The sequence below is a fragment of the Sceloporus undulatus genome, chromosome 2 (assembly GCF_019175285.1).
Source record: "Sceloporus undulatus isolate JIND9_A2432 ecotype Alabama chromosome 2, SceUnd_v1.1, whole genome shotgun sequence".
Taxonomy (NCBI): domain Eukaryota; kingdom Metazoa; phylum Chordata; class Lepidosauria; order Squamata; family Phrynosomatidae; genus Sceloporus; species Sceloporus undulatus.
Genome location: NC_056523.1, coordinates 220,326,732 through 220,343,365, shown reverse-complemented (window position 1 = coordinate 220,343,365; position 16,634 = coordinate 220,326,732). Strand labels below are relative to the sequence as shown.

The 16,634-nt window shown below is 39.1% G+C and overlaps 2 protein-coding genes across 3 annotated transcripts in view; both read left to right on the top strand.

Annotated features, from left to right (window-relative positions):
• The window catches only part of GTF2E2 (general transcription factor IIE subunit 2), a 333,455-nt gene that overhangs the window by 198,485 nt on the left and 118,336 nt on the right, over window positions 1-16,634 (top strand). The gene's annotated exons all lie outside the window — the stretch shown is intronic.
• The window catches only part of WRN (WRN RecQ like helicase), a 74,098-nt gene that overhangs the window by 9,234 nt on the left and 48,230 nt on the right, over window positions 1-16,634 (top strand). For both annotated transcript variants that reach the window (XM_042449401.1, XM_042449400.1), the window contains exons 7-12: window positions 2,180-2,252; window positions 6,480-6,594; window positions 7,679-8,060; window positions 9,502-9,582; window positions 13,714-13,846; window positions 14,881-14,956. In XM_042449401.1, the coding sequence (XP_042305335.1) occupies window positions 2,180-2,252; window positions 6,480-6,594; window positions 7,679-8,060; window positions 9,502-9,582; window positions 13,714-13,846; window positions 14,881-14,956 (860 nt within the window). The remainder of the gene's footprint in view (window positions 1-2,179; window positions 2,253-6,479; window positions 6,595-7,678; window positions 8,061-9,501; window positions 9,583-13,713; window positions 13,847-14,880; window positions 14,957-16,634) is intronic.

Genomic DNA, 16,634 nt, shown 5'->3' with positions numbered 1-16,634 from the left:
CGAATTGCCATAGGCGCTAATGGGGAAAAAAGCCGCGGCTCTGCCGCGGCTCCATTTAAACAGCGCCAGGGTTTTTTCGTAACCCGAAAAAACCTTCGTAACCCGAAACAATAAATCCCTATGGGATTTATTCGTATCCCGAAAAATTCGTAACCTGGGTAATTCGTATCCCGAGGTACCACTGGCCTTTGATCATATTTAACTAAATAAAATATAATTCTGTACAGTATTACACATTATTGTTCCCTTAATGTTATATGAATTTGCTTGCCAGCGAAGGTACACATTGGGAGCCTTCTTGGGGTGCTCTTGGCATCAGCAGTCAAACAAATGGTAATAGTAGAAAAGGCCCCTCTCTGTGCTAGTAGTGCCCTAACTTTGGCTCTTAGTTTTTCTTTAGGCCATAAATAATTAATTATCTTTGACTTTAGCACTGCCTCTCCATTTTAAACTGTGGTAGTGCTTGTCTGTTTCATAGCTTCTATTTTTGTGTTTTTATCTGGTTAGTTTCCATTTAGTTCAGGGGTAGGCAACCTTTTTGAGCCGGGACCCGGGTTGCTGTCCCTCAGACAACTGGGGGGCCGAAGTCAGGGGTGGAGCTTCCACCCTCCAGGGGCAGAGCCACATGCCGGCGCAGAGCTTCCACCCCCGGGGGCCAGGCCTCCTCCTCTTTGCCGGCCCCTGACGGGGCCCCAGGCCCTGTCAGAGGCTGAGAAAGAGCCGGCGAGGGTCGCCAGTGCAGGAGGCCTCCCCCCTCTTTGCCGGCAGGGGCCGCCAGCGCTGGAGGCCTCCCCCTCTTTGCTGGCCCCTGACAGGGCCCCAGGCCCCGTCAGAGGTCGGCAAAAAAGCCAGCGGGGGCCGCCAGCGCTGGAGGCCTCCTCATCTTTGCTGGCCCTTTTGCCGTTGCTGGGGCCCTCCAAGAGGCTGCAGAGGGCCTCGGCGAAGTCTCGCACGACCTTTCTTGTGGTCACGTGAGACTTTGCCTCTAGGCCGCCACCGTTTTGTTTTTCAAAATGGCGTCGAAGTCTCGCGCGACCTCGGGGAAGGTCGCGTGAGATTTCGCCGCCATTTTGAAAAACAAAATGGCGGCCCCCGGGAGCCAGGAAAAGCTGCAATTGGCAGTGGCGGCGGCCGGGGCAGGCAGCGGCCGGCAGAAAGGCCTCTGCGGGCCGTATCCGGCCTGTGGGCCAGAGATTGCTGACCCCTGATTTAGTTAGTTTGCATATAATAAAATATACTTTAACACTGCATGGAGAAACCTGAATGAGACCAAGTGAGGTGTTGGCTTTGAGTGCTCCCCTTTCCTCTTTCTCCTCAGCATCCAGGAGAACATTGGCTGAGTTTAGAACTTGGCATGTCATTCCATATGAACCAGAAACCTAGACAAGTTAATTAGCTGAACAAGCTAGTTAACAACCTGTTTGGAGCTGGCTTCTTTAGAAACTGATCAGAATTTGTTTTAAAATCACAGCCTCTGTTTCATGTATAATGAGAAGCCACCTCTGCTGAAATCTGCCAGGAATAGTGAGGAAGGGAAATGGATGGACCTGAGACTTTGAACAAGTTCATTTGAGCTTGTGCAAATAATGCTGAGTTTAGCATTATTCATGATCTCAGCCTCGGAGGAAAGTAATGACAAACCTCCTCTGAACAAATCCTGCCAAGAAAACCCCATAATAGGATCACCTTGGGGTTGTCATAAGTCGAAAACAATTTGGAAGTAACACAACAATAACAAGCAAACCTGCTTCTCACCCATTATTGTCACTTCTTCATTAGCTGCTTTTCACATTTTTATTATAAAGTTGGAAGCAGTTTTTAAAACTAGATATCTTACAGAGCTGAATGATGGCAACCATATTGGTGGGGTGATGATACTGCTCCATATTTTAGCACTGACTTTAAGGGAACTATAATGCCTAACCTATTTGGGAAATAGGGTTCAGAACCTTAGATAGTGCCTCTATACAAAGGAAAGTAAAAGCTAGGGTGGAGGTGAGATGGAACCCACCAGTCATGAAAAGTAACTTATTTTATAACAACACAGTGCAGTGAGTCTTGATTTGCAGTGTTAAGATAGTAATCGAATGCCATATTTTTTTCAGACATAACAGCTTTAGTTTTTTGACATCTTTACCTGTGTGTTGAAAAAATTGTTTTTGGCTTTCTGTTGTTGCAGGCGGGCTTCCTTATTTATAAAAAACTGGTGACCATGAATAATGATAAGGAGTTACAAATTAGCATAGAAAGAGGTGAGTTTTAAAGTAAAGTATTGGTATTACAATAAACATTTAGCAGTTTTCCCCTTTTAACATCTGTGATCTTTCTAACTTTTCCTCAAATACATTACTGATAGTTATTTTGATAGACATACCTTTTATGATGTTCATTCCTGCTAAATTTCTTTTTTATCTTAACTGGGAATATACAATGGTCATGATTGTACATTCAGGTTGGCCATATAGTAACTCTCTAAAACTGGAGACTAGCATCTAACAAGGATGAATGCCGTACATAGCTTCTTCAGTACCTTGATAAGGTTTATTTTGGATTTTTCATTTCATTTGCCAAATAATACTCCCCCCTCCAATTCTTTTATATGTGCCAATTGAAAACATATAGACAGTTTTGAACATCTATTTTTAAATCAAAAGCAGGTATGGATAAATCAATATGAATAAATATGAATAAATCAAAAGAACACAAGGAAACAGGAACAGGGAAGAAGAGAAACTGCATCTGTAAGCATGCACACATGCTTCTCTCAACCTCAGTTTTCCTGGACAGATGAGAGGACAATCCTTGTACAAGGAGAATTGCTAGTATAAAATCAAGTGATCATTTGTCAAAATGAAAAACTGATAGCCAGTTATGAAAAAGCGAGATATACATTTCCAAGCCTGCCATTAATTCATAAAATCAGAATTGGAAGGGGTCCTATGGGCCATCAGATCTAACTCCCTACTCATTGAGGGATTTCCCCCTAAGCATCTCCAGTGGGGAGCTGTCCAGCCTCTTTTTGAAGACAATAATAGAAGATGACCCCACCACCTCTCTAGGCAATTGGTTCTATTGCTAAGCTGCAGTCAACAAGTTCCTTGTAATGTTCAATTGAAATCTCATCTCCTGTAACTTAAAACCAGTTGACCTAATTCTACCCTCTTGGTTTGATGGGCTGTGTTAGGGAAACATTCCCAACATGTCCATTTGAAAGGGGAGTCCTTGAGTGAAGACATGGGAAACTGAAGTGTCCAAAGCAAAACGTACTTTATTTGGCCAAGAAGACAGCACGCCAGTCCTTCCCATTTTGCAGTGTCATTTATACACCAGTATACATTGTTACAAATTTTCACAGATGCAGTTCTCAGTAATTCAACAATTCTTATGCCAAACCCTTTTGATTGGCTTATTAAATGGCAGCAGTTAATTGGTTGCATGCAATTTACACGCGCTGATCACACCACTTTCTCATGGCTCTCTGCATCTCAAAGCACACTGACTCTGGTTTCCTGCTACCTTATTTGGTCCGTTAACCTCTAGGCCTTGAAGCAAGCAGGTTACAGAAGCGGAAAGCAATGGTTACTCCATTTTCACTCCTCTCAGGCTGTAGTAAACTCCCAACTATAATGCTATTTTAAATTCTTTCTCCATTCTTACCCCAAAGTCTGAGAATTTGATTTTTGATGGATTTGAGTCATCTGTTCTCTCTAGGAATCTCTAGGTCATCCAGCACAACACTGCTGGAAGTTGAAATGGAGGACCTAGAGAGTCATAGAGAAAATACTTCTCTAGGCATTTGTAGGTCCTTCAGCATGATTTTATGGTCAACTTCCCATGGACGTTGACCAGAGTTGCACTGGAGGACCTAGAGATTCTTAGAGAAGTGGTCTCTCACATTTTTTTTAAATAGTAGTTTTTTATTTGCTGTTTCCCCAAATACATGGGGGTCCTGTGGCCCTAAACCCAGTGAATATGGAGGGCTCACTGTACTTCGTTTTTATCTTTAACAAATCACAAATATTTGGGTCAGGATGGAGAAAATAAGTAAGTGCTGTATGGCAAGGGTGATAGCACATCACAGGCTTGTGCCTTTAAACCATGGATGGGCATTTTCTGTAGACCAGGGCCTTTTTCCTTTTGGCTGATTACCTGAGGGCTGCATACCTGAAAAGGGTATGGCCTAAGGAGAAGTGGGCAGAGTTTAGTAGATTTTTTGATAGGTAGAATCAACAAAAATAGATACAAATCAGATAGAATATGTTAAAATGGTTTACATATATGCTTAATTTTATATGAATATATAAGATTATATTAATTTAAATTTTGTTAAGAAAAATTCGCTGAACCCACTAAGAGGTAATGCTGTTGAAAGCATTTATTCATTTTCAGTACATCAAAAAGTATTGAATTAACTGTGGCTTATTTTGGATTAAAATTAATTTGTTATAGAATAAATTAAATTTGATTATAAAATATTAATTGTAACTTGACCTGGAAATCATGAACTTTCAATCACTTTACTGTGGTAGAGTAGCAGAGGTAGAAGAACTGGCAGCAGAAATAGAATATAAAAGGATTTTTTGTACCAGTTGTCTAGAAAATTAAAAGCTTCCTTTTCCCGTTGACTGAAGAAATTATTGAAACATTTATAAAACTAAGGTTTTCACTTCACTGGTAATTTCTTCTGTTAATTGTATTGTGTAATTGCCAAGATAACTGGTTGTGTTAGTCAACTGCACTGTTAGTGTATTTATCAGTTTGCTGCTCAATTTCAGTGGCAGATTGTTTTTTAAATTTTAGTTTTCATGGGATATTGCATTCAACCTGTGGGTCACACTTCTTGTGATAAATCCAAATACCCACACTACTAAGTCTGAACTACAAAGGAAATAATTCTTGGAAAGTGCCATGATAAAGGAATCAAGAAATGAATCCTGGGTCATGAAAATGGCAAATACCAACTTCTTTTAAGAAGAGTGATTCATTTTTCTTTATAATATTACTAAAATTAGACCTTTTTTTATCAGCTTCTTCTGCTAAGATCTTAGTTCATGCTCTAGTTATCTCCTGCCTTGACTACTGAAATCTTTTTAGCTCATCCCACTTCTGGCATCTCTACCCATTCCTTCTTCTCTTAACATTTAACGCTTAACACAACCTTATTTGTCATTCCTTATTTCATCTCACCATCCTGTTCAAGATTTGTGGTCCCGGAGCTTGGGGCTTCTTACCTAGCCAAGGGTTTCTTCTTCCTTGGTTCAGCTTCGTCCTTTTTCATTTGCTGCACCATACTCCTGGAACTGCCTCCCTGAACATAAGTGGACTATCTCTTCTCTTTCTAGTTTTATATCCGAATTAAAGACTTTCTTGTTCTCTAAAACATTTGGAACTGTATTTTAATATTGTTTCTTAATTTTATATTTGATTATATGTATTAGTTGTTTTTACAGTTTGTATTTTAGCTGCATAACTTGCTTAATTTTGTATAGTTTACATTTTATGGCTTTTAGGTTGTACGCCATTGGCAGGTTATATGCTGTTTTGATGATGCTTGCGAAGTACCATGCAAATGTATGGCACTATATAAATAATAATAATAATAATAATAATAATAATAATCAGTCACTTTGTTTACTTTTATGTATTACAGCATCTAAATATGCTTATAAAAAGTGCTTAAAATGATCAAAGCATATAAATAGCAGCCCAGGTTCAGTTCTCCTTTTCAGAATTTATATCTTTGTTTTAATTGATTAGTAGAATGTCTTAATGACTCTTTTAAGATGTGATTTTGAATTTGAATGTATAACTTGTATTTTATAGTTGCTTTGTATGGATTATTATTTTCTTATGCTAATAGGGTCTGAATTAAAAAAAGGTAATACAGACAACTGTTGTTTTCAGAGGCCAGTTTGTAAAATCAAACAAAACCAAAACTGTATCTCTATGGTCCAAAACACACTACAGAAATAATCCAGTTTGAGACCGCTTTTTCTGCCCTGGCTCAGTGCTATGGAATCCTGGGAACTGTAGTTTATTGTGGTACCAGAGCCCTCTTACAGAGAAGGGTAAATGTCTCACAAAACTAGAGTTCCCAGAATTTCCTAGCATTGAGTCAGGGCAGTTAAAGTAGTCCCAAACTGGATTATTTCTTCATTGTGTTTTGGATGTAAATTGTCTTGTTTTACACAATTTTGCAGTAATCCAGCAGAGATGTTACATTTGAAGATGATTAATTAACAAAGCCATGTGTTGGTAAATTGAAAATAGCCCAAGATGAATATCTATGGCTGAAAAAGGCTATATAAAAACTCTTACCAGCCATTTTTGTCATATCTCTAATCTTGGGCACAAGCCCAAATTGAAAAGGAATTGGCCTTTTAACTATTGAAACCATGATTGTATCATTTTTCAAAGCCAGGTATGTAGGGCAAAACATTGTGCTTGCAAAAATACTATGTTTATGTCATTTTTAATAGATAGGACATCATTGTCAAGTGAAATAAAGAAGAAATTGGCAAGTATGTCAGAGGAGATGGTAGATTTGGCTGATAATTTGCCTTGCACTTTTGAACAATCTACAAATATTCAAAGGTTAGTGACTGCTTACTTTAATCTATCAAAGCCACTTGGAGATGTATGCTCCTTTATTTGTTATGTTTGTGGAGTATAATCCTGGAACCTGTTATGATTTTTTTTCTGTGTGATCAAATCAGCTCTGGGCTGGGCTTCCATGCTTGCTATGGAGTTTTTGTGCTTGGCCTGGAGCTCTTCAGGCCTTTATTTTCTACTGTAGTTTACTACAGATTACTGAAAATCTACTCCAGAATGTCAGGGAACCCCCAGAATTATGTCTGCTGAAGCCTCAAGTTGTGTACCCATAATTGCTTTCTGGCTTGTTGCCTTTAGAGCTGCAGGTTGGATAGGATGTAGGATGAAGCCTTCTCACTTGTGGCACCCAGATTATGAAATCAGTTTCTAAATTGGTCTGGTGAAGAATTTTTTTTAAAAAAAACTGGACTTTTAGTTTAGGGTAAGTTTCTTTTCTCTTCTGGCTGCTTGTATTTTCATAACCTTACTTTGTTCTTGATTTTAATTGTATTTCTCTATCTGGTCTTTGAATGATAATTATATGTTGTTGTGTGCATTTAAGTAATTTCTGGTTTATGGCTACCCTAAAACAACACACAACACTCTTCTAGGATTTTCTTGGCAGGATTTGTTCAGAGGAGGTTTGTCATTGTCTTCTTTTGAGGCTCATAGAGCATGGGTCACTCAGTGCATTTCTATGACTGAGCAGGAATTCATACCATGATCTCTTAGAGTCCCACCACTAGACCATGCTGACTTTCACATAATTAAATAGCCATTTCTATTTTATTGTAACCTGGTTTGAGGCCTTTTTAGGGCTGAAAAGTGTGGTGTCCAACTGTAAATAAACTGGAAAATACCAAAGTCCTGATGTGCCATAGTAATTCCTTGAATCCCAGCAAGAAACACAGGTCAACATTCCTGTTTTGACTAGATAAAAAAAATCTATTCCAAGCTTATTTTCTTCTTCCTGGAGCATTCTCAGTACACAATCCATTGTTCAAACTTTGTACAGTAAATATATTAGTAGTTATATGTGCCAAGTCTACTTTTGCATGTAACTCAATGTTCAATGTTCCCTAATCAGAGTTTCGGAAATATTGGCTGGTATGTCAGAAAACATCAAGGCCTTAAGAAGAGCATTGCTTGTTGAGTCTACCTGCCAGATGGAGCTGGGAGATGTTGCAGATCCAGGAAAAATGAGTGATAAAGAAGAAAAATTAGAAAGATCTGAATTGACTCCCAAGCTCATATGGGACTCAAATGACCATATAGATAATCTTGTTGATCTCGAAAATGACATCCTGGTAGAAGGTGAGGAAGAACTTAATAAGAAAAAGCAAGAAGAGACTAAAACAGCTGAAGAGCATGGCTACTTAATGTCACTAGCCATAACAGAATATGAACTTCAAATGCTGGAACGTCAAGCTGAGGAAGAGATGCTGAATGAGGCTGCTTGTACGTCTGAGGTACGTCTATGTGGACAGTTAAATTTATTAGGAAGAACAGTATTGTTTAATTGACCAACAGCTTGTTCTTCCTACATGTCTCAGCAATGTTACAAGAACTCATGCATTATGTTGTGTGAGACAGGCAGGGTGTCCCTTCTGGGAATAATGAGAACCCTTGCAATCTTGTTCTAACCCTGAAGAAACTGAGGCTGCTGCTCCTGCAGTAATGATGTGCTGCTAGGGCCATAGGCACATTCAGCCCCTTTTTCTTGCTCTGTTAAATCTTCTGTGTTTTGCTGTTGTGCTGTGCAAGATTTTTTTCCTAGTACTGTTGTGGCAGTACAAGTGGCTATAGCTGTTGTAGCACAGAGGATGAAAGCTACTTTGAAAACTGAAGTTATAGGCATGCAGTATTGGCTTGTCTAGTGTTGGAACCCAAGTAATGTTATCTTAAGTTCTGCTTTTATTAGGCTGAGAAGCATGAGATTAGTCTGGATGTGGTTTTTAAATATTGTGAAGTAAAAGGTGTGGAATTGTGTTTCCATGTAGTAGTTTTGTTCAGTTTTTAAATTTTTTTTTATTTAAACACCCTTATCCTTGGCTTTGCAGGCTAATCCCTGCATTTTCATTTTTCTTGTCTGATGAAAAAATATTTTAAAAACATCCATCATTCCTTCTGGTGGTCTCTAAGAGCAGTAGGTCAGCTGGAAATTGCAACTGGAAGGCATATCCAATTGTGATTTTTGGGTGAAAATGGGACGATGTAGCCCAATATCAGTCCACATGATGCAAAACTGTGTCACAGTTACCCACCCAGTATTATGCCATTTCATATGCTGGTTCAGTTTTCCTGCCTACTAGATACCCTTTACATTATTCGAAGAAATGGCTGCATCTGCCTGTAGAAAAAGGAAAGAAAGGAAGAAGGAATTAGCAGAACCTTTAGGACTTCAGTGAATCTGAAGAAATGGATTGAAATCCATGAATGCACAAACTGAAATAAACCAATTAGTCTTTTGAGGGTGCTGCTAGAACACTCCTGCTCTGCTGTTTCCTTTGCCATCTTGAATTTTTTTTGTTCCTTCTGAACTTCTAAAAGTAACACCTTGCAAATAATACTCCCCCTAAAAAGAAATGTTATCTAGAAAACAGATCAAGGATAAAATTAGGAAATCTAATTTATTTTTATTTTTAAAAAACTCTAAATGAAAGTTGCGTAGTAGATATTGGGGGGGGGATCATTTGACCTTCCAGATGTGATTAGATTGCAGCTTCCATCACTCCTAGCCTTCTTCCCAATTATGAGAGATTTTGCTTTCCAACAATATTAAGAGGGCCACATGTTTCCCACCCTAGCTGTAAAGCCTTCTTTTACTGAATGAAATAAGTGAGAGAAATACTGTAGTTAAAAACAAAAACAAAATAAGACACCCTTCTCATTCTGAAATATCCTTTTTAGGTTTTAAGCTTCACAGAGAATGAAGAGACTGCCCTCTGCGCCATTGAAAGTGATGATGAATTGGAAATGGAGATGGTTAAAGTAGGTTGTTTAACTTTTTAAAGATGTAAATGTCTACTGTTTAAAATAAAGCATTTAAAATATTAACATTATTTAGAAGTAGCTCATTGGGAGGGAAGGAATAACTTGCCTGTTCAGTGATTTTAATAGTTTATTGATTGTCTTCAGTAATATTTTAATGCTTTTACTGTTTCGTTTTGTTAAAAATCATGTTAGAAGTAATGAGTACCATTTTATACTGGAAGGGCAAGGTAGAAATTTAGTATTAATTGAATAAATGATAATCATACATATGAACCATTATGTTATCTGACAGTCAGGTTCTTTTTTTTTTACACTGCTGTTACTCTGACTCCCCATCTTTCCATATTTTGCCCAATCCCTTTTGTTTCAGAAAAAGGAGCCACTACCTCTCCCCATCAGTTCTTGTTATTTTGGAGGGGCAGATTAATAGTTAAATCTGTACACCTGATCCAGTCAGTCATTAATGTTTGCAGCAGTCAGGTTGTTTCCATGCTACTTGTACTGTTGGCTGAGTCGAAAATGGATGTGGTTTCCATGGTTAGCCTGAAACTGTGCTCTGAGCTGGGGATTGAAGGTCGTGTACCTGTATTTCCAGGCTGCTTAAACATCCTGGAGACATCTGTTTCCCACTTGGATTCCTCCTGAACTTTGGAGTGTGTGGAGAGGGGAGGAGGGAGTGGTCTTACTTCAGTGGTCTCAATGTCCAGATTACATAGTAGGCACTTAAAGGTAAAAGCATTGCCAGGAGCAGCCCCAGATATTGAGGTGCTACTGTCAGTCTTAGGGACTAAACAGACTGGAGTTACATACCAGTGTGGGAGTGGCATGGGAGCATGGCATACGCATGCCACATGCCCCTATGCTGCTCCCATACCAGTGTCATGCTGTGCACCCAACTACATGGCGGGGGGCATAACAATGCTCTGTTGGCGCAGCGTTTAAACGCTCTGTGCCAAAGAAGCACCCAAAAGCCACAGTGGTGGCAGCAAGGGTGCTTTTTAGCTGGTGCTAAAAGGAGCAGCATTTTGCCATCCCTTTTAGCACTGGCAAACTGCCAGATCAGGGCTGCGGCGTGTAATTGCCACGGCCTCGGTCTGGTGCTGAAAGGGGCGGTGTGTTTAGCCCCATAGTAAGCGATGCTGGACTACACAGATGAACTCTGCTTGAGACAGTTTCACACATTTGTGTGTTGAAGACATAAACTGTGGGAAAAAGGGAAGGAGTTGACATTTTTAGGGCTGGAGCTCTCTGGAGTTTTCATAGCTATGCATTACAATATTTATTCTAGTTATTTATACCACATTCAGTGATGATAATCTGATTCTGTAATTCTTCTCCATGATGCTTTCCTACAGTATGTCTGTTTGTAATGTTTTGTTGCCCACTGAAGAGATATCAAACAATAAATAAAATGGCAACTGCTTTCATATGACCCATCTTCCTTCTACCTTGCCCACTACTTCAACCATCATCACTTGAGAACTGGAACATGTTGCAATGTGTATTCCTCCAAGCTAGTGCCTAGGGAGCTTGTTAACTGCTGTCAAGTCGACTTCGATTTAAGGGAGGTCCTCCAGGCCAATTCTGGTCAATGTCTGCCAGATGTTGGCAACAGAATTGTGATGAAGGACCTAGAAATTGCTAGAGAGATGTATTCTCAGGTAGAAAAATACAGTGCGCCTGCGTCATACGCGGGTGCGCTTTACGCGGCTTTCAGCATATGCTGAAAGTCGCGTAGGGAGGAAGGGGCGGCGTGTCTCATAGAGACTAATGGTGCGTACACCCATGGTGTGTGCGTGCTGCTGCATGCACAAGCCCCATTCATTTAAATGGGGCTCGAGCATAGGCAGAATTTGCTTTACGTGGGGGAGTCTGGAGTAACTGTAGTAGCATTTTTTTCACTGTCATAGGAGTTCTGTGCCCCTGACTCCAGCGAATGTGGAGGGTCCACTGCAGTATGATGACATCTGAATATCTTAAATTGTTGATGTTCCTTCCTTTAATTTTTACACCTCCTTCCTCCAGTCCTGCTTTACATGTGATACATTCAGCATACAAGTTTAACAGATAGGGTGATAAAATGCAGCCTTGCCTGAATCCCTTGCCAACTGAAATTTTTTCTATTTTTCTATATTCTGTCTTGATGGTAGCCTCTTGACCTAAGTATATTATGCATTAGGATAAACAAATGTTGTAGTACACCCATTTCTTTAATTCATAGTTTTTCATGATTTACATAATCAAAGGCTTTGCTATAATCTATAAAGTACAGGTTGATGTGCTTCTGAAATTCTTTGGCGTGCTGCATTATCTAATATGTATTTGCAATATGATCCCTAGTGCTTCTTCCTTTCCTGAACCTGACAATGTCCCTGACTTAAATCCAGAGTTCTTGTGGCTCCCAGTCAATTAGACTTAAAAGTGCAAATCTGTTTTTACATTAACTTTAAATTCTATGAGGATGTTCTTCAGGTTGTATTTTGACATAATGGTTGGTTAACTGTTCTTCTTTAGCAAATGCCCACTGTTATTTTTTAACAAAGGATGTGTGTCTGTGCTGTATAGGAAGTCTGCCATTGCTTTGCTCCTCAGAACCCAAGCATTCAAATTAGAAAAATAACCACATTTTGGAAATGCTTAATGACAAAGATTTTCTCCGAAATCTATTTTCTGTATCCTGTGTATGTTTATACATGCTTATGTGGTCATTTTGTCCCAATACCAGTGAGAAAATGAATATATGTTTTAATATTTATGAAATTAGAGCTGGCTGGCATGTCTTTCTGTTTAATTCAAACCTTTTCTCCTACTTTGTCTTGTTATTTACTGTCTCTGGTAGTCTGAGACTAATTCGGAGGCTGATGGATATTGGGATACATATTGAATTTATTTTCATCCATTTCCACTTCTGTTCAATCAGTCAAGTAGTACTTGAGACAATATTAAGTTACAGTTGATCCATTTAGCATGGAGACTCTTTCCTCCCTGTTTATCTATTCTTGCTTCTTCCAAAGAATTCAGGAGATGTCTGTATGGAGTCTTTAATTGATGTTTGCTTAATTGTGAGTTTTAATCTGGTTTTATGTTTTAAATGTATTGGTTTTTTAAAATTTTTATTAGGCGTCTTGCATGCCAGCTCTTGGCAGAAATAATAAATGTAAATAAGATGACTTGTTTAAATAAGTGGTCTCTTGTCAGTTTGTACCTGCTTAGCTTCAACAGTGGTTCAGCACTGAGCGCCTCACATTTTCTCTTTTGAGAGTGTTTGCTAAGACTCAGACTCACACAATCCACTTCTCTTCTTATCCTCCCTTTGTGGTTGGGTGAAGCCCCGGGCTTCAGCAGAATTTGCTTTTAAAGTCATTGAATCTTGGCATGTTGTGGCATGTAGACCAGACCAATATGATAAGTTGTGCAATAATTCTACAGTGGTTCCCTCCACATTTGCTGGGGTTGGGGCACAGGACCCCAGTGAAAATGGAAGAACAACAAATAAAAAAACACTGTTATTTTTACCTGAGAGAACACCTCTCTAGGAATCTCTAGGTCCTCCAGAACAACTCGGTGGTCAATAGTTTCCAGGCATTGACCATAGAATCACACCGGATGACCTACAAACTCCTAGAGAAGTGTTTTCTTGTAAAATCTCTAGGTACTCCTGCACAACACTATGGTCAACTTCAGGAAGAGTTGTACTGGAGGGCATAGAGATTCCTAGAGGTTTATCACACCCGTTTCCACCCCCCCACCCCCACCCCGTTATGGGTATGGGAAGGGGATGCTCGTGGGCGCGCGCAACTGAGAAAAAAAGGATTTTATCGCACACCAAAGCGTCCTCAAAAAGGCCCCATTCCAGCGCCCAGTACCAGACCGCCCCCATTCAGTGCTGAGGAACCCCATTTTTGCCCGATGGAAGTTTTTCCTAGCTGAGAGATAAAATAGTGGGTGAAATTGCTACTTTTTCATAAATTAAATTTGTTTATAATGTAATTTCATATTGAATCATTGAGTGGCTAGGGTTCAAGTACTTGTAATAATATTAAAAATGATCAAGCCCTAGCTTAAGTTCATGATGATTTCTACTGCTGATTATTTGTATAACTTGAAGGTGTATTATTTTGTCTCTAGTCTTTAGAAAACATAGACAAGTATGACATGGATTTTGCAAATTCCCACCTGGATAAATTAAAAGAGCAAAATGACATTATTGTAGATTACGACGAGGAAGATGAAGGAATTGAGGAAGAAGAAGAATGTTGGGGTAAATACTAAATATCCAAGATCTATCCCAAGTGTAAGCATACTCCTCAAGAACTGTGCAGCTAGATGTGTACACAGTAGGGGGTTTTCTCTTTATTTCTCAAAACAGCAGCCAAGGCAAACCTTACTTTCCAAAATGGTTTCTAAGATGTTACAGTGAATCCCCTGTTCAGATAGTGTAAGTGAGGTGAGAAGTGATCAAATCCCAATCACTCTAAGCAATTGTTAAAAGTAGAGTCCATTGCAGTTAATTTATCAAAATGCGGAGAGTAAGAAACCAAAACATTCTCCATTTATGCTGATGTAGCCAAATGTAGACTTAAAAAGGCTTTCAATATGTAAATGAATGCTGCCAGTGTCCATCATAAAGTGAGACTATTTGGCTGGGGTATTATGTTCTGAAAGTGTTGCTTTCTTGGCTTGTCTCTTTCATGTTTCATTCAATTTTTTTGACCCTGGACCTTTCTGTACAAACTGTCTGAACCTGGACTTTTTACTTTTTTATTTTAAAAAAATGAAGTTGGGAAGAAGTTATTTGAGAAATGCAGCTGTGAAATTGATTTTTCTTGTAGAGAATCTCCGGCTGTGGTTTCTTGCTATAAAATTTTGTTACCTTTTCAAAAGAAAGGTCCCTATCTTGATTTCTAGAGCCAAAAATGTATTTTTCAAAGAATTAGGTTATTGGCAAGGCCCTATAAATTAGGCATGTTTAAACATCACTGAATTCAGTGGATGAATTAGCACATTTTTTTTTATCCTGTGGAAATGTGATTTAAAAGCAGTCAAGTCCGGGTTAGACTCTGCCTGCTGTTCATAAAGGGTAGGTCAGAAATTGAGCAGAGAGGTTATGCTGTATTTAGTCTCCTAATCTGATAAGGAAATACCAAATAGCTTATTGCATCTCTGGGATATGAAAAAAAGGTAAATGTCTATTTTGATCTTGAGTAACAACCCACAAAAACTTTCTGAGGTGATCAGTCTATTTGTTCAGTACTTCCTTTAGCTCTAAATATTACTTTTGTGTTTTTTCCAAAGATTCCAGCTTTCCTGGACCCAACTCCAAACAAATTGCTTGCTTAAAGATGTATTTTGGACATTCAAGTTTTAAGCCGTAAGTGTTATTGTTTTCTTTGGAAAAGGATTTTAAAGCACTGATTCTCGGCGGATTGTGCTTCCATTGCGAATTGGCTCACATTCCTGTGGCATTTATACTGCCTCAATTATATGGTTAAATAGAGTTTATTCTATGACTTGGGGACATCATATGATGTCCTCGAACTCTGTCCTTGTAAATTGAGGAGATGTTCTTATTAAAGTCGAAAGTTTTAATATTGTGATTAGTTTATTTCTAGTTTAATGTGCATTTTGTTCGTTTTTAACTGTATTGCTTTTTTAAACTAAAAGCCGCCTTCAGTCTCAATTTTGGGAGGATAATGGGATACAAATGTAGTAGTAGTAGTAGTAGTAGTAGTAGTAGCAGTAGTAATTTATTAATACTATTAATAACAATAACAATAATAAATAGTAATACTGAAGTTACCAGCTCAGTAACAGTGGACTAAGTTCCCTGACAGTTTGCTCATCACCTGCCTTCCCCATACCTGCAGGCCCACAGGAGTGTATGAGGCTATGTTCTGAGCCTGGGTACACTTGTAGTTCATTTGAGGTAATAGTGGCTTGGCCTCTGTCCTGTGGAGGAGAAAGCTATGACTTAGCAGGAGACTTTGGTAGGAACAGGAATCAGAGGTCTCACTGGAAATGAAGCAGAGCAAGACAATGGGAGAGACCCTTGCTGGAAAGTATGACAGAGGACATAGATGTTTTACTGAGCAGTTATGGTTGCTTCAGTAAGGAAACAAAAAATGAGAAATGATTACAACTAGGATCTGCTGACGAACAGAACAGAGACACTGAGAAGGGTTGTCCCTTGAATAGAAAGGAGTTAGGGAAGGCAAGGAGGACAATGGTTTCTTATCAGCGCTTTCTCTCTGAGATCCTAGGAAACCAAAGTAAAAGTTCCCTTGCATTATCTCCCCTCCTATTCCATATACAACTGCTCAGAATCCTCTACATGTTCCCTGAAAGTAAAATGTTTGAAAACCATTAAAATTTTGAGGTTTTTTTTGGTTCTGCCCCATGTTATTGGTTAGTCATACATTATGATTGCTTTTCACATGGTAAGTTGCTCTAATCTGAGGATGAAGAACCCTAGGTCTACGGCTCAGTTTGTTACACCTGGGCTCCCAATCCAGCCTTCTGGAGTTTTTCAGATGGCCTGCTCTCTCCCCCACAGTACCATCATTTGGAGATTGAACTTTGGCTTCTTGTGTAGGTGGAGATACTGCTTTGTACTGCAAATGTAATTGTCTTCTGCAAAGTACATCGCCATCTTGCACATTGCATGCCATGGTACCCTGTTAATAAACAAATAAAAAATATGTGGAGAAGCATCTTAGACATGGGAAAAAAGACAGCCACCAAGCGATAAATCACAACCAGGAACAGGTCTCAAGAAAAAGAAAGTTTAACAACTGTCTGGTAGCCCCATTCACCTTTAAGAAGGCACTAAAGACGGATCTCTTCTGGCGGGCTTTCCCATTGGATTTGGTATAGAGATGATGATTAAGACCTCCCTCTCTAATTGGTGTTTGGAGATTTTAAGGAACTAATAGGGATGTATAATTCAGTATTAGTATTTTATTGACTGTTCAATTGCATTGTATTATTTTAATGATGTAATCCCGCTTTGATCCTTGGAAGAGGTGGGGCATATAAATAAAATTATTATT